Source organism: Vulpes lagopus, chromosome 6, assembly GCF_018345385.1.
Source record: "Vulpes lagopus strain Blue_001 chromosome 6, ASM1834538v1, whole genome shotgun sequence".
NCBI lineage: Eukaryota > Metazoa > Chordata > Mammalia > Carnivora > Canidae > Vulpes > Vulpes lagopus.
This window is the reverse complement of record NC_054829.1, coordinates 115,902,432-115,924,417: the sequence shown is the minus strand read 5'-3', so window position 1 is coordinate 115,924,417 and position 21,986 is coordinate 115,902,432. Positions and strand designations below refer to the sequence as shown.

Below are 21,986 nucleotides of genomic sequence, written 5' to 3'. Positions count from 1 at the left end.
ATCTCCACAGCACTGCTCTTCTCATCTGAGAGTATGTTATCTCGTCTAGTGTTATCTAGTCTAGTGTTGCAAGCTTCTCCTATGGCCTGGTCGCCCCTGCCCTGGGGCCTCTCCTCCCCCACACCAGGGAGCCTAAGAAGGGCGCTATTTTTCTTTTCCTGTACCAGCCTGGTACAGTATCCCGGAGTCAGTCTCTGTCTCTCACTCTCCTATACTTACGCATATTTCTTTCTTTCTTTCTTTTTTTTTTTTAAAATATTTTATTTATGAGAGAGAGAGAGAGAGAGAGGCAGAGACACAGGCAGAGGGGGAAGCAGGCCCCATGCAGGGAGCCCGATGTGGGACTCGATCCTGGGACTCCGGGATCACGCCCTGGGCCGCAGGTGGTGCTAAACCGCCGCGCCCCCGGCTGCCCCCTTATTCATACTTACTACAGACCATAGCTCACAGTTAAGTTTCATTAAAGGTCTAGGCTTGGTCTGTAAAATGGGAACTGACCCAGGCAGGGGTTTTGAAATTTCCCACACAGGCTGCCAAAGCGCTGCATGCATTTCAGAGAGGCCCGTCGAAGAAGTGACCACGGACCCTTTTTGTTTGCTTAAAAACACACTCGGGAAATGGTCCTCAAAGCTTCACCCGTTTTCTCTCCCGAGGTCATTGCCGCCCTGTCCTTGGGCGCAGGGACCGTCTCGCCTTGCAAGAAGTGAGCCGGCGCGGGCAGCGACGCAGCAGCCGAGGCCGCCGCTCCCGCGGCCACGGAGGGGGGAGGAGCCCCAGGGGCCCGCGGCCCGGAGTCCCGCCGCAGTCCCCACGCCCCTCCCGCGGCCCTCGGGCGGCAGCGCCCCCTCCCGCTTCCAGGCGGCGGCCGCACCCCGGCTGCGCGGCCCAGGACCGGCGGCGCCCCGCGCAGGCGCACTGAGGCCGGGGCGGGGGCGGGCCGGGCTCGCGGGGCCGGCCGCGGGGTGCGAGGGAGGGGAGGGGCGCGGCGGGCGGGCGGCGTTTCCGCTGCTCCCAGGGCGCTCCCAGCCGCTGCCCGGAGCCTCTTCTGCTCGCGTCCCCGGCCCGGCCCGGCTCCCTGCGAGGCTCGGCGCGCTTAGGTCCCGGTGGCACCCGCGGGTGAGTGCTCGCCCAGCGGGGCTGGGGCTGCCTCGGGGGAGGGGCTGCGGGCAGGACCGGCCTGGGGCTCGCTAAACCCGCCGTGTCTGTCTGTCTGTCTTGCAGTTTGGCATCCCCCGGCCTGGACCCGAGCAGTCGCCATGGCACAGGTACGGCCGTGCGCCCCGGCGCCGCGCGCGTTCGCCCGCGTGGTGAGCGGACTCCGGAGCCGTAGGGCTCGTCCGAGCCCCGGGAGTGCGGGCCGGCGGGAGGTGCCTCCGGGAACCGGCCCCAGCTGCTCCCCCGCCGCCCCCCGCCCCCCGCCCCGCTGCCGCGCCCCCGGCTCCTCCCGCGTCGTGCCCGCCGGAACCTGCCCGCGAGCGGCCCGTGGGGCGCGGCCGCGGGTGACGTGGCGGGCTCTGGGCGCCCCCTCGCCGCGAGGGACTGTCGGGCCCGCGCTGGTCCCGAGACGCCGCGGAACCGAGCCGGGCGGGGAGCGCTCCTGGCGCTCGGGCGGCGAGAGCCGCTTTGTTCCCCGCCTTTCTCGGGTTGCCTGCCTGCCTGCCTGCCTGCCTGCCTGCCTTCCCTTTCCCTCCTCTCCCTCCCCTCCTCTCCCTCCTCTCCCTCCCCTCCTCTCCCTCCCCTCCTTTCCCTCCTCTCCCCTCCTTTCCCTCCTCTCCCCTCCTTTCCCTCCTCTCCCCTCCTTTCCCTCCTCTCCCCTCCTTCCCCTCCCCTCCTTTCCCTCCCCTCCCCTCCTTCCTCTCCTCTCCCCTCCTTTCCCTCCTCTCCCCTCCTTTCCCTCCTCTCCCCTCCTTCCCCTCCCCTCCTTTCCCTCCCCTCCCCTCCTTCCTCTCCTCTCCCCTCCTTTCCCCCCTCTCCCCTCCTTTCCCTCCTCTCCCCTCCTTTCCCTCCTCTCCCCTCCTTCCCCTCCCCTCCTTTCCCTCCCCTCCCCTCCTTCCTCTCCTCTCCCCTCCTTTCCCTCCTCTCCCCTCCTTTCCCTCCTCTCCCCTCCTTCCCCTCCCCTCCTTTCCCTCCTCTCCCCTCCCCTCTTTTCCCTCCTCTCCCCTCCCCTCCCCTCCCCTCTTTTCCCTCCTCTCCCCTCCCCTCCTTTCCCTCCTCTCCCCTCCTTTCCCTCCTCTCCCTCCTCTCCCCTCCCCTCCCCTCTTTTCCCTCTTCTCCCCTCCCCTGCCCTCCTTTCCCTCTTCTCCCCTCCTTCCTCTCCTCTCCCCTCCTTCCCCTCCTCTCCCCTCCTTCCCCTCCCCTCCATTTCCTCCTCTCCCCTCCTTTCCCTTCTCTCCCCTCCCTTCTCTCCCCTCCTTTTCTTCCTCCTCTCCCCTCTTCCCCTCCCCTCCTTTCCCTCCTCTCCCCTCCCCTCTTTTCCCTCCTCTCCCCTCCCTCCCCTCCCCTCTTTTCCCTCCTCTCCCCTCCCCTCCTTTCTCTCCTCTCCCCTCCTTTCCCTCCTCTCCCTCCTCTCCCCTCCCCTCTTTTCCCTCTTCTCCCCTCCCCTGCCCTCCTTTCCCTCTTCTCCCCTCCTTCCTCTCCTCTCCCCTCCTTCCCCTCCTCTCCCCTCCTTCCCCTCCCCTCCATTTCCTCCTCTCCCCTCCTTTCCCTTCTCTCCCCTCCCTGCTCTCCCCTCCTTTTCTTCCTCCTCTCCCCTCTTCCCCTCCCCTCCATTTCCTCCTCTCCCCTCCTTTCCCTCCTTTCCCTCCTCTCCCCTCCCCTCCTTTTCCTCCTCTCCCCTCCTTTCCCTCCTTCCCCTCCTCTCCCCTCCTTTCCTACCATTTCCTGTGTTATTTTAATACCCAGGGTGGGCAATGGCTTTTTCCAGTAGAGCTCTGGTGAGCTTTTTCCAGTTGCTCAACCCAGTTTTACAGAAGGGAACTGTTCCTTGTAGGCACTGCTTCGCGCCCCCCCCCCCCCCCCAGCAAAGCAAAAGATTACACAGAAGAGCTGTTTTTTCTTAACCAACTCGTGGAACGAGTTCTAAATTGAATTTGCCTTGGGAATGTTTCAGAATTTGATTACCTAATATTGGCCTTCTTTGCTCTTCTTAATATTTATCGAAAATACGGGAAAGAAAAAAATCATTCATACAGCAGTCTTTTATTTTATTTTTTTTTAAAGACTTTATTCATGAGAGACACAGAGAGAGAGAGAGAGAGAGAGAGAGAGAGGGAGAAGCAGGCTCCATGCAGAGAGAGAGAGAGAGAGAGAGAGAGAGGGAGAAGCAGGCTCCATGCAGGGAGCCTGACACAGGACTTGATCCGGGACTCCAGGATCACGCCCTGGGTCGAAGGCAGAGCTAAACCGCTGAGCCACCCAGGGATCCATACAGAATTCTTTTTAAAAGTGACTGTGTTGGGGGGATCCCTGGGTGGCTCAGTGATTTGGTGCCTGCCTTTGGCCCAGGGTGTGACCCTGGAGTCCCGGGATCAAGTCCCTGCATGGAGCCTGCTTCTCCATCTGCCTGTGTCTCTGCCTTTCTCTCTCTCTCTATATCTATCATGAATAAATAAATAAAATCTTAAAAAAGAAAAAAGACTGTTGTACAGTCTTTTGTGAATAGAATATCAGTGCTAACAACTCCACTGCAAAACCAATTTTACAGATCTCAGCAATCAAACTGGCTTTTCAGACAGAGTCCAGATAATTTTTCTAAAACCAGTATCTTAACTGCTCAGACAATGCTCTCTTTATACTCTTCATTTATTAAAACAACAACAAAAAAGATCCAAACAAAACTGACATCAAAATTGAGTAAGGCTTCAAGGTCCTTTCCAAGAGAAAATGGGAGGTTTATGGTGACTTGGTAACTTTATTAAATTTGTGCAGTGCTTTCATTGTTAGTTACTTCCTCATTTTCACTTAAGAAGCCAATTCTCATATTACTTCAAATGGAAACTTTGGTTTAGGTTCTTCTCATGTAAAGGATCTTTTTATGTGGAATTAACTTTCCTTCACTAAGAGTTGTTTTTTCTTATCCTGATATGCTGTTTGGTGATGTACATGATGATTGAACAAACATCAAAGAATCATTCCCTTTATCCTTGCTCATTTGGCTGTTTCTTGAATCTCTTTTGTAAGTTGACCCAGTGATGTCTGAAGTTTCTCAATCAATTCCTTTTAATTATGTGGACTCCAAATAGCACAAACAGGTTTTTCAAATTGTGAACTTAGTAATTTCAAATAATGAAAAGTTTAAAGGCTGCTATATATAGAAAATCTGGGAGAATGGTGGTTTGCATTATAAAATTAGGTGTCTGTTCTCTATCACAGTATAATTCCAGGACTGTTTTCTACCAAAACCAGTTTTTAGTCGTCATAAAAGTTGCACATAATGTTAAGAAAGCTACAGTGTTGAATTTTGTAATAACTTTGTTATTTGTTCTCCTTGGAAATCATGAAAGTAAAACATTTTGTTAAAATGTTTAATATTCAGATAGAGTTTTGTTGTTTTTATACTTATACATTTAATGGTATGCAGGATGCCCACATTAAAGACTTGCACTTCTGCTGTCAAAAAATTCCCTTGGACCCCAGCGTAATTGTAGGAAAGCTGAAGTAGTTTCAGTGTTAGATTTCAAATGGTTTCTATGGTAGCACGTTTTGTTGACCTGTGGTTATGGGAACCAGGGATGCCTGAGACTTAGAGGTGCACATTTCATCAGTTTAAAACATATCATTAAATATTATCTCTTATTTACTGAAGGATTAAAATGTAGACTCCCACAGCAGTAATTCTTCATGTTTATAAAGTGTACCTTCCATACCAGTGTTTTGTCTTTTTATTTGACCTAGGGATCGCCCTGCCAATCTGCAGAGATCCAGGAATCAATTATATATGTAGCTCATGGCCATGGCTGTCTTGTTAAGAATTTTACGAGAAAGCATTGACTGATTGATCTTTGATAGATAATTGAAGTTTCTGTTTTTATATAAAAAATATTAGGGATGCTTTGTACTCTTGTGTATATTTATATTGATGTTTTTTTGTTTATTTGTTATATAAATTATAAATTTTTATCTTATAATTAATAAATTCATATCAATGCAAATTTTTAAAATTTTACCTTAATAATATCAGTATAGGGAGACAAAGCCATGACAGATATTGTGAACTGCATAAAAAAGTGCTTTATATTATCATACTGGGTAAATACTTTCAGAGCTGGAGGTATTTGTGAAATAACCACCACTTGGGCTCCGCCCTTCTCTTTCTGGTCCTAACCCTCATCCACTAGCATTGAAACATGGGGGTCTACCAGTTAACTATTACCATGGAGAGAAGTAGTCTAACACGAGGCTTCTCAGTCTTTCTCAAAGAGAACACACAGGTTAACTGTATCTTCTCCATGACACACAAGAAAAATATGGATTACAAATGTACTTACATATAAATGATTCCTGGATAATATTTTTTTTATAGCTTTAAAATCCTTCACTTGAATGATTTTGTATTTATCTGATTTGGAACCTGTTATTTTAGAATAAATTTTGCTAAATGAATGATAAATTATATTATTGGATCACTGACATTTTCTACTGTGCTAAATTTGAGTTCAAGCTAGTTCAAGATCTTTAATAAGGAATGGCCAAAGAGCCTTTAATTGCCTGAATTATCTATATATAGTAAAATATTTTTTAACCTTTTTAAATTTAAATTCAGTTTGCCAACATATAGTATAACACCCAGTGCTCATCTCATGTGCCCTCCTTAATGCCCTTCACCCATTCCCCATCCCCCTACCCACCTCCCCTTCTGCAGCCCTTTGTTTCCCAGAGTTTGGAGTCTCTTATGGTTTGTCTTCCTCTCTAATTTTTCCCTGCTCAGTTTCCCCCCTTCCCTATGGTCTCTTTCACTACTTCTTATATTCCATATATGAGTGAAACCATATGATAATTGTCTTTCTCTGGTTGACTTATTTCACTCAGCATGATACCCTCCAGTACCATCCATGTCATTGTAAATGGTAGTATTCATCCTTTCTGGTGGCTGAGTAAATTCCATTGTATACATATACCACATTTCTTTGTAGTAAAATATAGATTAGGATTACCTGTTTACCCATGACCTATGGGTCTTTGGGTTACTGTCTCTCAGTTCCTGATACCTCTGACTCCTGTTTACATTTTGGATGCTGAGAAAAATCTAGATCCCAAATTGCTTGGCTGCTTTACAAGTCACTGGGCAGTTCATTAGCATTCAGTAAACCTTAATTGCCTTATCTAGATCTAGTCCCCCTGGACACAGGTGGCAAGCTAGTGAGTTGGGCAATCTGTGTTTTGTTTTGTTTTGTTTTAGTGACTTAGAAATTTAAAGTGATAGGAATATAATATTTTTACATCCTAGATCGATTTCTGAAATAAATTTTATTCATATAACCTGTATATTATCTAAAACTGTTGATCTTTACAAAAACTAGTGTTCCTAAGATCTTTGCTTTAAGTGTTTTTTGGACCCACCCAGCCTTTCAGTGGTTTGTATAGTTTTAGTAGTTTATATAGTATGTTTAGTAGTTTATATAATATGTAAGCCTATATGCAATTGATTTACTAGAATGAATATATATTCTAGTTGGTATAATTTCTTTGGACACTTGTTCTAACTATTCTCTTTGCTTCCCATTCATGCATGCATTCATGAATGTATGAAGTTTTTGAGTTCCCACTACGTACCAGGTATTGTTAGACGTGGGAAATAAAAAAGGAAATGGACAAAAATTTATTGGTATAACAGATGCATTGCTAAGTCTGTTTATGCATTATTTAGTGCTCATAATACAGTTTCGGAAGGAAGTATTACTATTTCAATTTCACAGAAGGGAAAATTGAGGTTACTTACAGGCAGCCATAGGATGGGACAGGGAGGAAAGACATTATTTGTAGAGACAACACCAGCAAAGATGAATGCTCAGAAATATGAAGGAGTTTGGCTTGGCCAGGAGTATGGTATTGCTGGAGTGAAGCTACCATCAGGTGGGTAGATGGAGCCCTGTCTTGGAAAGGGATGCTGGAAGGAGCTAGAGAATATGAACCATTTTGTAGGTGAGGAGAGCTATCAAGGAGTTGTGAGTTGGGGTGTGCCATGGTTAGCTTTGTATTTAACAAAGATCACCCTGGTGCCAGTGTGACGTTGCATTTCTGAGGGCCGCAGAGACTGCATGGTGGTGCAGGGGGGTGGGAGGGAAAGAGAGAGAAGCTGGATATTGGAAGACTACTTACGACTCTGCTGCTATGATCACAGGGAAATCTTAAAGACAAGCTAAGCAGTGGTTGGAACTTTATTTTATTTTTTTATTTTTTTTATTTTTATTTTTTTATTTTTATTTTTTTATTTTTTTTATTTTTTTTATTTTATTTTTTTAATAATAAATTTATTTTTTATTGGTGTTCAATTTGCCAACATACAGAATAACACCCAGTGCTCATCCCGTTGAGTGCCCCCCTCAGTGCCTGTCACCCATTCACCCCCACCCCCCGCCCTCTTCCCCTTCCACCACCCCTAGTTCGTTTCCCAGAGTTAGGAGTCTTCATGTTCTGTCTCCCTTTCTGATATTTCCTACCCATTTCTTCTCCCTTCCCTTCTATTCCCTTTCACTATCATTTATATTCCCCAAATGAATGAGACCATATAATGTTTGTCCTTCTTCGATTGACTTACTTCACTCAGCATAATACCCTCCAGTTCCACCCACGTTGAAGCAAATGGTGGATATTTGTCGTTTCTAATGGCTGAGTAATATTCCATTGTATACATAAGCCACATCTTCTTTATCCTTTCATCTTTCCATGGACACTGAGGTTGGAACTTTAGATAGGAGGGGACTGAGAGAGTAGGCAATAGGATGCATGAGTGGGGTCATAGTTGATGGTGAAGGATCTGGTCAGAGTCAAGAAGAGTGGCTTGCTTAATTGCATGGTTCATTTGTGTTTTTACGAAAAGAATACAGGTTTGAGGTGGGGGACAAGACAGTAGATTTGTTAAATTTGAGTTCTTATAAAACATTTAGAAGGCGCTGCCTATATGATATTTAAATACTCTGTCACCTTTGTAGTTCATTTATTTATGTTTTATTTCTCTTCCTACAACTAAGATGATTTGAGGCTAACATTTCCTACCTTTGTGTAGGACCAGACATATTTATTAGATTTCTGCCCCTTGTTTAGATATAAAAGGAGATAAAAATTGTGAATCCATGTACTCTTCTCTAAAATGAGAAATCTGTAAGCTTGTTTTCTGAAACATTGGTGAATGAATTGGTTAGTGATACAGCTTTTCAAGTACTGTTCATAGAATGCTCAGTTGAACAATTAGGTAAAACAGACCCCCCCGCCCCGCGCCAAATGTGTACTCATTGGAGGCTAATGCATTTGCCTACTTTAATTCAAGGGATCACCATTATTCATGGACAGTTTAACTTTCTATTTGTTGGTATTTGCCAACGGAAGGCATTTTTATACTGGCAGGGAGTCATAGTCATGGGAGCATTAAAGAACAACAAAAATCTAAATCATATTGGTAAAATCTTTGTTTCATTATCAAAACTTCTTTTCTACCTCTGTGCATATAACTTAAATTATTTACAGTGACGCTTTTCCCCCTTACGCTTGATTTTAAGAAATGGATCAAAGGCAATGTTTCAAAGCCAGTATGAATTTAAGACTTTGGACTTGACTTTCACTGTTTTTGATGGAATTGGAGCAAAGGTATGAATTAAGGGCTTGAGATCTTATTTCTCACCCCCTGGTGTTTTTGTTTGTCTTCTTGGAGGTTCTAGTTTTTTTTTTTCTTTTTTTTTTAAACTTTTTTAAAAAATTATTTATTTGACAGAGAGAGAGGGAACAGAAGGGAGGAGCAGGAGAGGGAGAAGCAGGCTCCCCAGGGAGCAGGGAACTTGACCCCAGGACGCTGGAATCATGACCTGAGCTGAAGGCAGATGCTTAACTGAGCTACCCAAGCGCCCCTAGTTTTTGTTTTTTTTTTCCCCTGTTATTTATTTTACCTTGCAACTTAGATAATAATCATGTCATGCTGATTTTCCCCTCTTTTTATTTTCCTTGGTACAGTGATTTTTAATTTTTTTCTTTGCTCATCAGTAGGACCCATTATTATAGGAAATGTTAATGGGCCTGTACTGTGTACATCAGATAGGACCTGAACTCCTGTGACTGGGGAATGAGAGCTCATTTGTCATTCCACTTCCCCTTTCCCCACTTTTCTTGGTGTTCTCTCCAGAGGCTTTTTGTGACACCGGAGCCTCAGAAGAACCGTACTTAAAAATCACTGGGTGACTGCTTAGCAGTTGCTCAGCGGTACTGGTTTGCTTCATGGTTTCTGTCTTCCTAGTTAGTATTATGTGGAATATTGCATAGATGTTTAAGTATTGGTTTTAGATTTAAAGAGGGTTTAGTTCTCTTCTCTGCCTTCAGGAAAGCTTCAGTTTAAAATGTTCCAGACAGGGGTGCCTGAGCGGCTCAGTGATTGAGCATCTGCCTTCAGCTCAGGGTGTGATCCCGGGGTCCTGGCATCAAGTCCTGAATTGGGCTCCCAGCAGGGAACTTGCTCCTAACTCTGCCTATGTCTCTGTGTCTCTCATGAATAAATAAAATCTTAAAAAAATAAAATGTTCTAGACAAGTGAAAGTTTTCTCATCTTTAAATTTTTTTTTTCATCTTTAAATTCTAAGTTGTTTCTGTATTTTTTTTCCTGTTTCTTTAAATTCTGTCTATGAAAGCAACCCTTCCTTTGTTTTTTTGGTTTAATTTTATTCATTTTATTTTGGCATACCTAGTCTTTGAAGGGAAAGAACTTTCTTATTTAGAATAAACGGACAAAAAAAGCCAACAAAATTATAGAGCTAGCAGAGTGGATAATTTTGAAGGTGAGAGTTAAAAAAGCAAATTCTATGTTTTGGCCATGTATTGTCTGAGAATAATATTTGTCTGGGATAATAATCCCCTTGATCAGGCCTTGGTGGCAGGGAATGAAGGTGATTAAGGATGGACCAGGATTGGGTGAAGGAACAGTATCTGCTTACGGTTGGAATTAACCCTGGTAAGGTATAAATGTTTAACTTGAGGCTAGTGGATACTATGGGACAACGGAAAAGCCCTCTTGTGTGAGTCATGGAAAGTCACATTGGCCTACTGCAGACAATTTTGTGTGGGCAGGAATGGGGTTTGGACAGGATGTCCAAACAAGGTTTCTGCCCATGTGACTCACATCTGTGATTCACATCTGGTCTCTTACTACCACTACGTGGCTTTGGCTCGCTTTGACAGTGACTTGGATCGTGTGGAATGTAGCATGTGCTTCCCAATTTCTAGAAAGCTCTCAACAATACAACCAGCAGTTATTTCCTCTTCATAGTTAGTAGCCGAGATTCTGAGGATACTCCTCTTCCTTCCCTCTTCCACCTCATTTCCTTCAATCTCATAGGTCAGATCTCTTTTTAAGGCAAATCTCTCTTGTCTCCTCTGTTCTTAACCTCTCTATCTGCTAGCAACTCCATAGACTTATAAACTGGATAAAGTATTTTGTTAGAGTGAGTTTTTAAAAGCATTTTTTTTAACCCATCATTTGTAAAATCCGAGTTCATGGAGGTGCTCTGCCTGACAATTCACTTTTTGGTGTTCTCCAATCAGGCTTTTACCGCTATCATAGACCTTGTCCTTACCAGATCCAGCCCACGCTCTTCACTCTCACCTACTGTTTGACTTCTCTGTGATATTGGACATTGCCTTTTCTTCCTTTCTTCCTGGAACATTTTTCTCCTTTGGGTTCTCCATGCCATCACCCTGTTTGGAGATTTTCTTTTTGCCTTTGGGAGCATCATGTCTATGCAGCATCATGATTAATAGCCTGCAGTCCCCTGGCCTGTATTCAAGTACCAGCTCTGCTACTTTGCTTGAGGTTCCCTTGGATGATTTTCCAAACCTTTCTAAGTCAGTATGTTTCTTCATCTGTAAGATGAGATGATCCATGTGAAGCTCTGAACATCATGCTTGGCTCATTGCCACATGGAGCAAATATTAGCTGCCCAGTGCAGGGGCTTGAACTCATGACCCTGAGAAGGGGACCTGAGCTGAGATCAAGAGTCAGATGCTTAACTGACTGAGCCACCCAGGCAGCCCTTAGCTGCCATTCTGATTGGAGGTGACCTTCCCTTTTCTGCTGGCTCTCCTTGCCACCCCACCCTTTTGCGATAGCCTCCTCACACAGCTCCAGTTACCACCTATGTGCTATGGTAACTGACACAGCCTGCTTCTCTTCCAGTATGCCTACTGGGGAGAAATGTAAAACCAGTCGTCCTATTCCCCATCCAAAAAAGGGATCATCCTAATTGGTTCCCTTCTGCTTTGGTTCCATTCCTGTCTTTTTTCTTTCCATTTTCACTGCTACTAGCTTTGATCAGGTCCTATCTTCTTCTGTGTTAGTTGTCTTTAAAACAGTCTAACTGTCTCCACTCTTGCATAGTCCATTCCATCATCTCCACTGCTGCCCTGGTAATATTACTGTGCAGAGCTGACACTGTTCTTCCCTACTGAAACATCTCTACTGACTTCCCCTTGTCTACAGGATAAAGTTGGCACTTCTTAGCATGGCTTTCCAGCTTCCCCTCACCTCCCACCATGACTTTCCCCTCATTTGTTTTTCTGTGCCTACTTACTACTTGTTTCATTCTGTTCAGACTCTTAACCCTTTGTTGAAAGCAAGATTTTTTCATCCTTTCATGTTTTTATGCATGCTGGGTTATACCTTCCTGTATTTCTCTATTTTCCTGAACTTGCCTTGGAAAATCACAGGCAACTTTCAAGAGATTTTTTTGGGGAAGTTTTCCTGGTATCTTTTCTTTCCACTCTCCCCAGCTTAGTACCTCCTTTATGTGTTTATGTACCCTGATGAAGCCTGTGTGTGTATATACTCTACTGTACTAGATTATTTACATGTTTGTCATGTTCTTTTGACTTTAGAGAGTATCATTTTTTCCTAGTTATTAGTACAATACTTGGCATGTGGAAAGCAATAAAAAAATGGTTATTGAGTAAATGAACAGACAGGGGAACTAAGTTACCGGTCAATCCTAAATTCACACATTGAAAGCATATGTGGTATTTATTCATTTTTTATGATGATACATTGATGGTGTCTTCATAGTCAATTTAAAGTGGTCCCACTAAACGGAGGAAAACTACAGTGTGATCTGAGAGATATGACTTTCCTATTCCTTGCCAATTTTGGAATACTGTTTTCTCAAATCTTATCAATTTCTCTCTTAATCTAGATTCATAGATATGAATCAACTTATGTTGAACCATATGAAACTGCCAGAAATTTTTTCCTTGTAGGTGGTTGTGCTTCTATGCATTCATAATAAAGCACACATGATTATAAACCCGACAGGCATTCTCAACCTTCCCTCCCTTATAGCTGTTTTTTTTTTCAGTTTTATTTTTTTATTTTTTAAAAGATTTATTTATTTTAGTGAGAGAGAGAGTGTGTGCACATGCAAGAGAGCAAGGAGAGGGGCAGACTGAGAGGGAGAGAGAGTCTCAAGCAGACTCCTTGCTGAGTGTGGAGCCAAGGTAGGGCTCCATCTCATGACCCCAAGATCACAGTCTGACCCAAAACCAAGAGTTGGACACTCAACCAACTGAGTCACCGAGGTGCCACTCTTCAGTATTACATAGAACCTTAACAGGAGTTTTGAAGGACTTTAAAAGTATTTATAAGTAAAAGTGAATGCTGAGATCCTCCTTTTATCATAAGATAAAAGTTTAGGACTCAGTATTGATAAAGCCTTCTAATTCTAAAGAACTAATGATATTACAGATTTTGAGGAGGAAACTTTAAAATATTTTGATGATTAAAAGCATTACACATGATAAAATCAGTATAACAAGAAACCTTATGAAGAATGTCTTCCAATATACTTTCAATATAAAATTCTAAACTCAAAGATTTAGCATATGAATTATCAAATATCTTTTCAGGCTCTACCAGGTTATCTTAAAATTCCTAAGTCAATATAAGGAAACAGGAGTAAATGACAAGTTATGTAGTAAGAGTATTGCTTTGAGTTGAATGCCTAGGGTAGGAGTTTTAATGAAGTTTTAGTGAAGTTTTAATGAAGGTTCAGCATGTTCCTCGATCGAAGTGGCAAGAGACTTAAATGGAAGGAATCCTATAAGGAAGTGCCTTTTGTGGATCAGGGGTGTCATTGGGGCTTAGACACTGGGGGTGATGCCCAAGAGAAGAGGGCCTTGGGAGCCAGACTTACCTTTAATGGTATTAGAGGTGGGCCAGTTTGCTAATCCAAACTGTAAGTTGTCCTCTTCCCATTTAATTTTTATTTTATTTAAAGATTTTATTTATTCATGAGACACACACACACACACACACACACACACACACACACACAGAGTGTAGGCAGAGGGAGAACCAGGCTCCATGCAGGGAGCCCAACGTGGGACCCAATCCCGAGACTCCAGGATCACGCCCTGGTCCAAAGGCAGGCGCTAAACCGCTGAGCCACCCAGGGATCCCCTCCTCTTCCCATTTTAAATGGGGTTATCAAATGGTAAATTTATTTAAAGACTGAACATGATATAGAGCAATGGGTTGCTTTGTTATTATTTGCTTTGTCGTATTAGTCATGCCATGAACTAATCACTGTGTTTCCTGTCTCAGGTTCTTAAAGGCACCGTGACTCCCTTCCCTGGATTTGATGAGCGGGCTGATGCAGAAGTTCTTCGGAAGGCCATGAAAGGCCTGGGTAAATTCAACCTTTCTTTTGTTCTAAAAAAAAAAAAAAAAAAAAAAAAAAGACATTTGTTTTTCCAAACAAAAAGTGACTAATTTACGGTAAGATCAATTTTAGAATATTTTTAGTTGAAATGTATAGAAAGAGAGAAGATACATGAAGGTCACAAAATAATATGACTCATCATCCCTAATATTCAGCCTCTGAACTGAATATGAAGTTAAATTTGGCCTCTTTGTTTTTTGGCTTTTCAGCTTTACTTGGAAGGTAGCTGACCAAGTGGATCAGCAGACATTCCTAAGAATGATCAGCTGTCTAGTTCTGCAGTCTCTTACATTCAACTATCTTCTCTTTCCCCAGTCTCCTGTCTAGCCATGTATAAACCTCTCATCTTGGGGATTTCTACACAGAACTGATCCTCTGTCCTCAGGCTCCTTCTACACTTGTGTCCATGTGTGGGGATCCACTTTCTTCAAATTTGGCTCTAACCCCATCAACTCTCCATTTGAACATCTTGTGAGATTTCCTGTTGTAGCAGGATTAGGATTAGCTTTCTGGCCATGCAAGGTCTTCATTAGTAACCCAGCCCACTTTGTTGGACTCAGCTCACATTACCGCTCCTTGTGTTCTCTGACCCAGCCGTTCTGGGTTATTTGCTATTCACGAAACCCTGTATTTTCCTACTGCTGAGCTTTTCCCTCATTTTTCTTTTTTAAAGGATTTTATTTATTTATTCATGAGAGACAGAGAGAGAGAGAGAGAGAGAGGGGCGGGGGCAGAGACATAGGCAGAGGGAGAAGCAGGCCCCATGCAGGGAGCCCAATGTAGGACTCCATCTGGGACCCTGGGATCACGCCCTGAGCCAAAGGCAGACGCTCTACTGCTGAGCCACCCAGGCGTCCCGCTTTTCCCTCATTTTAAAAGCCTGTCGTCTTTCTTTATATCATTGCCTGATAAAACCCTTCCATCCTTCATGACTCTTTTGGGTGTCACCTTCTCCATGAAGCTTTTCCCAAAACTCTTTCCACCTATCAGCAAGAGAACCTCTTTTGAAACCCAATTCAACACCTGGACCTCTCCTAAGGCACTTGTAACATTCTGCCTTAGCTCAAGGTTGTCTGTGTGTTTTTGTATTTTTTTACCCTAAATTGTAACTTGAAACCAGGGTCTATATCTTTCTCCTCTCTTAATCTCCTATAACACTTAATACATGCCCTGTGAATATCCATTGTTTAAGGAACTATTTGTTGCAAGAAAAACTAGGTGCACTAAGTTTCTAAAAAGTTAGGAGTATTTTTCTTCCTACTTCACAAAATACATCAGGAAGGGGGAGGGTATTTTATATTGAAACTATAACATGTTATGTATTGTACATTTTGTAGTTTAATAAATTATTTAATGAAATCTATTTTATGAAGTAAGGAATCAAAGTGACTAGCGAGCTGGTCCCAAAGGTTTTTGAGACAGTGGGCATGTGGGAGCCAAGATTTAATTCTTTGAACATAAATTGCAGGCACTGATGAGGAGAGCATCTTGACTCTGTTGACATCCCGCAGTAATGCTCAGCGCCAGGAAATCGCCGCGGCTTTTAAAACTCTATTTGGCAGGGTAAGACTGCGCCTCATCTTGAGTTAGAACGTGAGAGCCCCTCTATGGCTTAAGACTAGTTTGAACTCTATGAATATTCTTTTGTAAACATTATTCCATTATTTTGACTTTACTATTCCTTTTCTCTTTGCAAGTTTCTTGATTATCAGCTGTTGGGTTTACAGTGCTCACCCAACTTATCTCCATAATTATTTTTTCCTTGCTTGATGCTACAGAAGTGCCAAAAGATCCCATGGTGATAGCTGCCTCTCTTCTTCCCTGCTTCCCACTCAGGATTGTTTGATTAGCAATTTTCTAAATGTGCACCTCTATGATAGTCTGTTTTGTTGTGACGGAGTCACAGTCTTGGTTCCTTGTGGATTGGTATTTTAATAAATGAGTTGTTAATTCATTGATTTAAATGCTTTTATTTGATTAACAGCTCAAAGTGAAAACTAAATTTGTTACTTAAATGAATTATTGCATATATGAAAAGCTTAAACATAGTTTTGTTATCCTGAAATTTCTGTTCATCATTTAAATAAGGAACATATGCAAAGCAAACAAATAAAAAGAGTATTCTAAATATAATTTCTGGTTTCCTATGTGCTGAAACTGAGATGAATAGGAAATACTGCTTTTCTTTTCATAATTATATACACAATTTCTCCATAGTAGCAGCTGTTTCTCAGTAGTGAGGAGCATAATTATAAACATAATTCATTATATATTAGAATATTAATAGATATTAAGAGAAAAAATTCTCTTTAGGTATGATAGGCCAGATTTTGTTATTGGTAAAAATGCATTTATGATCTATTTTGGGAAAATTGTTTTTAAAGGTACACATGTTTCTCAGAACAGTATTTATAAACTATCTTTAAGCTATTTTTATTCATTTTTTAACTGTTAAGTTCAGAAAAACATCTCTTAAAAACAAATACTTTGACACATAAGTGGCTTTCACTTGGCTTAAGCTATAAGTCAGATGTCAAAAGTACATTATTCAGAACTGTGAGGTTTTGTTTAACTCACATGCCCTTTTTCTACTTAGAGATAGCAACATAAATAATTCATTAGAGCAAAGGGCTATGCTTTATATTTAAGAAGAATCTCCTTAACATTTTTGCCTGGTTAACAAATTTGTATTTTCTGTGACTTAGGACCTTCTGGATGACCTGAAATCAGAACTGACTGGAAAATTTGAAAAATTAATTGTGGCTCTGATGAAACCCTCTAGGCTTTATGATGCCTATGAACTGAAGCATGCTCTTAAGGTAAAAGAATTAGTAAAAGGAACATACCTATCATGAATAATATTATAATATTATTTTGTGTTGGTAATTACACTTATAGTTAACTTATAGTTAACTCAATAATAGTGGCTATTTAAAATTTTAATATTTTTTGTAGCTTTCCATATTTTCTTTTCTTTTCTTTTTTTCCATACTTTATTTTCATGTCTGTTTTCTAATTTTCAGCTGTGTTTAAAAAATGTTACAGGTAAAGGGGAAAGGAAAAAAAATAAGTGGGAAATATCAGAAAGGGAGACAGAACATGGAAGACTTCTAACTCTGGGAAACAAACCAGGGGTGGTGGAAGGGGAGGAGGGCCGGGGGTGGGGGTGACTGGGTGGCGGGCACTGAGGTGGGCACTTGACGGGATGAGCACTGAGTGTTATTCTGTATGTTGGCAAATTGTACACCAATAAAAATAAATTTATTACTAAAAAAAATGTTACAGGTTAAGTATTTTCTCTTTAAAAATAGAAAGTTGCCTGGGATGCCTGGGTGGCTCACTTATTGAGCATCTGCCTTTGGCTCAGGTCGTGATCCTGGGTCCCAGGATTGAGTACCACATAGGGTTCCCCATAGGGAGCCTGATTCTCCCTCTGCCTGTGTCTCCGCCTCTCTCTTTCTGTCTCTCATGAAAAAATAAAATCTTAAAAATTAAGAAATAAATAAAGTAGAAAGCTGCCTGATTATGAAACAATAATACTGTTAATCATTTTAAGTTAAAAAAATGATACAGAAAGAATTTTCAGATAGGAGAGATTTTCTAATACCCTTTCCTTCTTTCCTATACTTCTAAATACTAAAATAATATATGTAATATTAAAATAGTAGCTGATAATCTGGTTATAATTTCATTGTAGCAAATGACTAAATGTATATTCCCTTTACTGATGTTTGGAATATTACATATATATGACTACATTGAAACATTTGTTTAGACTTATGGGACAGGAAGTAGTACAATCAGTGGTAGATTTTGAAAATGAAGTGAGATTTAACAACAAGGAGATAGTATAGCACAGGGATTGTTACTTATGGAGTGAAAGGAGAAGAGGGCTTCTCAAGTTAGGAGCCTTTCTGTGCTTATTCAGCATTTCTGGGCTTCATTTTCCTACAGTGCTTCTTTTGGAATAAACAAAATCTCAGGATATCGGGAAATGGCCTTTTGGTGGAGTACTTCTCAAATGTCAGGAGTAATTGAAATTCTGCCAGAAATTCTGCCAGAAGCATAGGTTTTTCAGTGCTTGATTTTTGTAAAAGATACAGAGATATAAAGAGAATAAGACTTAAATATACTTTAAAAATTAAGTTCAGCTCTAGTATTGCTTCTGTCTTCTAATTTAGTAGTGTAGATAGACTTTTATAATCAGAAAAAGGAAAACCAACTAAAATTACAGTTGACCTTTGAATGACACAGGCTTGAACTGAACATACATTGATTTTTTTACATTACAGTATAGTTATTGTATTTTCTCTTCCTTATGATTTTCTTAATAACATTTCTCTATTGTAAGAATATAGTATGTAATACATATGTACTTACATTTTAATTGACTATTATCAGTAAGGCTTCTGGTGAGCAGTAGACTCTTAGTAGTTCAGTTTTTGGAGAGTTAGAAGTTATCTACAAATTTTCAACTTGGGAGGCGGTCATTGCTCCTAACTCACACATTGTTCAAGGGTCATCTGCATTTTCCAAAAATTCAGAAAGCATGTTTTGATTCCTTTGTATTGATACAGTTCTTAATAATGAAGAAATGCTACATTTATTATTTTCTTTGGTACAGAATTGGAAATTCCATAGAGAACTTAATTTGAGGGCAACGGGTTTTAAGATGCAGATTGTTTAAGTATCAGTGCTCCTCCATATAAATTTATGTCAAACTTTCAGTTTCACTCTTTCAGCCTTTTAAATTTCATGTTTCATTAACATGTTTTACTTTTAAACTATTTAGAACGAAACTGATAAAATTACAAATTTACATAATCTGTTATGTGTCATATTACATGCAATAAGCATTGTTTTTCATAGACAAAAAAGGATAACATTGTCTTTGGAAATAAAGTTAATTGGAAATTTTTTATTTCTATAACTAATAACTTGCATACAATTAAGTGAATATTAAGTTGGATAATTTACATATTATATAATTATGCAATTTGGGTAACACCTATTCTAGGAAAATAATTTTATTTAATCTTATTGACATCCATTCTCTATTAAAAATAAATTTCCAAACAGGGAGCTGGGACAAATGAAAAAGTGCTGACAGAAATAATTGCCTCAAGGACACCTGAAGAATTGAGAGCCATAAAACAAGTTTACGAAGAAGGTAAATGTTTTGAATTATATTATCCCTTCATCTCCACTGTCACTTTTTCATTTTTCTAAAGTGAGTGCAGCTCTTCGTAGTTACAGGAAGCAGGCTGTACATGATTGCTAAATGAACGAATGAGCAAATGAATAAGTACAATTCAAGCTAGTTTTCTTCTTCAATAAGGAAAATACTGCCTTTTTTACTATACCTATATCTATTTTGGTACTTATGAGAAGCTTCTGATGAAGATGGGAGTTTCTTTTACGTAGAATTTGCAACTAGTGTAGAGATATAGAGGTTGTTTTCTTTTACATGAACTTCAAGATGTAGGTGACTTTTCTTCCTGAAAATAAAATCAATTTTATGTTAGTAGAAGTTAAGAGTTTTAGCTTAAAGTCCTTTTTGGAATTTAGGAAAAGAAACTGCCCAAACCAGAGTTGATAAAAATGTTTGAGTAAATGTGTGTCATTGTAGCTAATGGCAATGCTTGAATACTCTGCATTTTAATTTTTCCCTTTGGTGTGCCTTACTTTTTTTGTGAAAAGAAATCTGTATTTCAATCTAAAGTATATTCTGTAGGTGGAACCAAGAAAATGAAATAAAAAGTAAAGGTAGAGTGTTCTTTTCTTTTTTTATTTTTATTTTTATTTATTTATGATAGTCACAGAGAGAGAGAGAGGCAGAGACAAAGGCGGAGGGAGAAGCAGGCTCCATGCACCGGGAGCCTGATATGGGATTTGATCCCGGGTCTCCAGGATCGCGCCCTGGGCCAAAGGCAGGTGCCAAACCGCTGCGCCACCCAGGGATCCCTAGAGTGTTCTTTTCTCATCAGACTTTCTGTATCAGACTCTTACCTGACTGAGGAGGAGCAGACTATTCAAGTTGTCAGCTCAATCAACAGACCAACAAGCTGAGTGCCTTTAGCTAGGAAAATGGGTCCCTATCTTGGCATTATTTTATTAATCGTAGAAGTAAGATTGTAGCTCAGCAAATCAGAACAGTATGAAATTTAAATAATTAACTTTCTGAAGTGCTGGATCTTTTTGTCCTGCTTCTCTTTGTATAGTTGGTTATTAAAGCAGAGGAAATACATGTAACTTAATTAGAGAAGATCACCTGTGAGTTTTATTTGATACAATATTCAGAGATCTTTTTTTTTTAAGAGTTTATTTATTTATTCATGAGAGACACACACAGAGAGAGAGAGAGAGAGAGAGGCAGAGACATAGCAGAGAGAGAAGTAGGCTTCCTGCAGGGAACCCAATGTAGGACTCAATCCCGGGACCCTGGGATCACACCCTGAGCTGAAGGCAGATGGTCAACCACTAAGCCACCCACCCAGGCATTCCTCAAAGATTTCTTTATAGGGATGTTGACATTTGTGAGTGATCCTTTGTATGCTAGATGACAAGTGGGATACTGTAAGGATATAATAATGGTGTATGGTCACATACTATGTACTAGCTGTGTGTCTGGTGGTATCCTGGCTGTCATGAATGACCTAAAAGATAAATATAACATAGCTCCTGTCCTCAAGGAATTTGCAATCTATTTAGGGGTGACATGACTTAGAAACTCTTGCAGTTGTTAAAGGATAGTAAAACCCAAACTAAAGTCAAATATGAAAAATGTTTAAATGCAAGAATTCACTTAGAGCAGAGAGATCATCAAGGCTTTTGATGTTAGGAGAGGCTCTGTGGTGCAGTCAAAGTTTCAAGATGAGATAGGTTTTGGGTAGGTGAAGAAAACATTTTTGGTGTGTTAGTCCATGTCTGCAATGGCATGGGGACTGGAGTGAGAACAGTATATTGAAGGAGTGAAAAGAACCTGGCCGTCATGGAGGTATGTCTTTGTCTCCTGTGGGAGGTCAACTGAGTAAATGCAGGCTGTGTTCTTGATTGTTTTACATGACTGGATGAGAAGCTGGCACTTGATTCAGAGGTAGTTTAAGTTCCTGAATGAGCAGTGGAGTATTGAAGGAACAATTGAAGGAGAAAGGAGTTTTGAATCAAGAGGCTGATTAGGTAGCTGCACATGTGAGGAGGAAAGCTAGGCAGTTATGGTCCAACCTAGCTGGGGCCATAGGTTGGTGGGAGGTAGGAAGGGGAGTAAATCACAGAAAGGAGAGCTATTTCAAAAGATTTGGTCATTAATCATATATAGGTTTTGTAGTAGACCAAGGGATAGAAGAAGATTCCTTCAATGTTTTGTATTTGGGTAACTGGTTAAAATATGCATGCAGCTTTTATGGACCTTTTAAAATAGAAGTGTTAGGCTTTTAAAGTTTGTCTGCTTTCAAATAATGATTAAATATTTAAACGTCTTAGAGCTGCCTTTAATAGCAGCTGTTTGAGAGTTGGTGAAAAGGGCATGTAGACTTTTGTAGATACCCGTTCTCCCCTTTCCTATGGCATTATGTTGAATAACTGGAAATAGAGGTGGGAAGGGGCATATTTTAAAATATCACTGCTGTCTCTCAAAGTTAACTTTATTTGCTGCCGAGGAGAAAATACCGTATTAGGGGAAAGAATAGCCATGACTAAAGAAAGAGAACTGAGAATTTTAGAGGATAGAAGACCTTTGGAAACTAATCATGAAAAACATTTTTTAAAAAAAGCAATACAGAGTTTAAAATTACAATCAATTATATGTTAGAGGCTTTCCCATACGATCACATGTCTACAGAGTAACAACTGCATTGGTTGAGAGCATTTCTAAATGGCTGAGTCATGGATTTAGGCTTGAATTGAGTGCTTTTCGGGGACTCTGTTTTCTACCTGCAACTCATTTAAGTATTTGCCTTTAGTCTTTAGAGTACTCAGAGTTGGAGTAGAGAACATTTACACTAATAAAATATTTCTTCCTTTATGTCTGTTCCATTTGATTAATGGGGTAGGATATCTTTTTTTAGCTTAAAGAAGTTATAA

General features: G+C 41.1%; 1 protein-coding gene across 2 annotated transcripts in view; it reads left to right on the top strand.

The window, feature by feature from the left end:
- ANXA5 (annexin A5) overlaps window positions 1-21,986 on the top strand; it is a 42,134-nt gene that overhangs the window by 10,544 nt on the left and 9,604 nt on the right. Inside the window, exons 1-6 of one of the 2 annotated variants that reach the window (XM_041759430.1) lie at window positions 921-1,116; window positions 1,222-1,265; window positions 13,787-13,871; window positions 15,373-15,467; window positions 16,610-16,723; window positions 18,984-19,074. In XM_041759430.1, the coding sequence (XP_041615364.1) occupies window positions 1,257-1,265; window positions 13,787-13,871; window positions 15,373-15,467; window positions 16,610-16,723; window positions 18,984-19,074 (394 nt within the window). In that variant the 5' untranslated portion in view covers window positions 921-1,116; window positions 1,222-1,256. Of the gene's footprint in view, window positions 1-920; window positions 1,117-1,221; window positions 1,266-13,786; window positions 13,872-15,372; window positions 15,468-16,609; window positions 16,724-18,983; window positions 19,075-21,986 lie in introns of those variants that run through there. The other variant, XM_041759429.1, reaches the window with a different exon arrangement.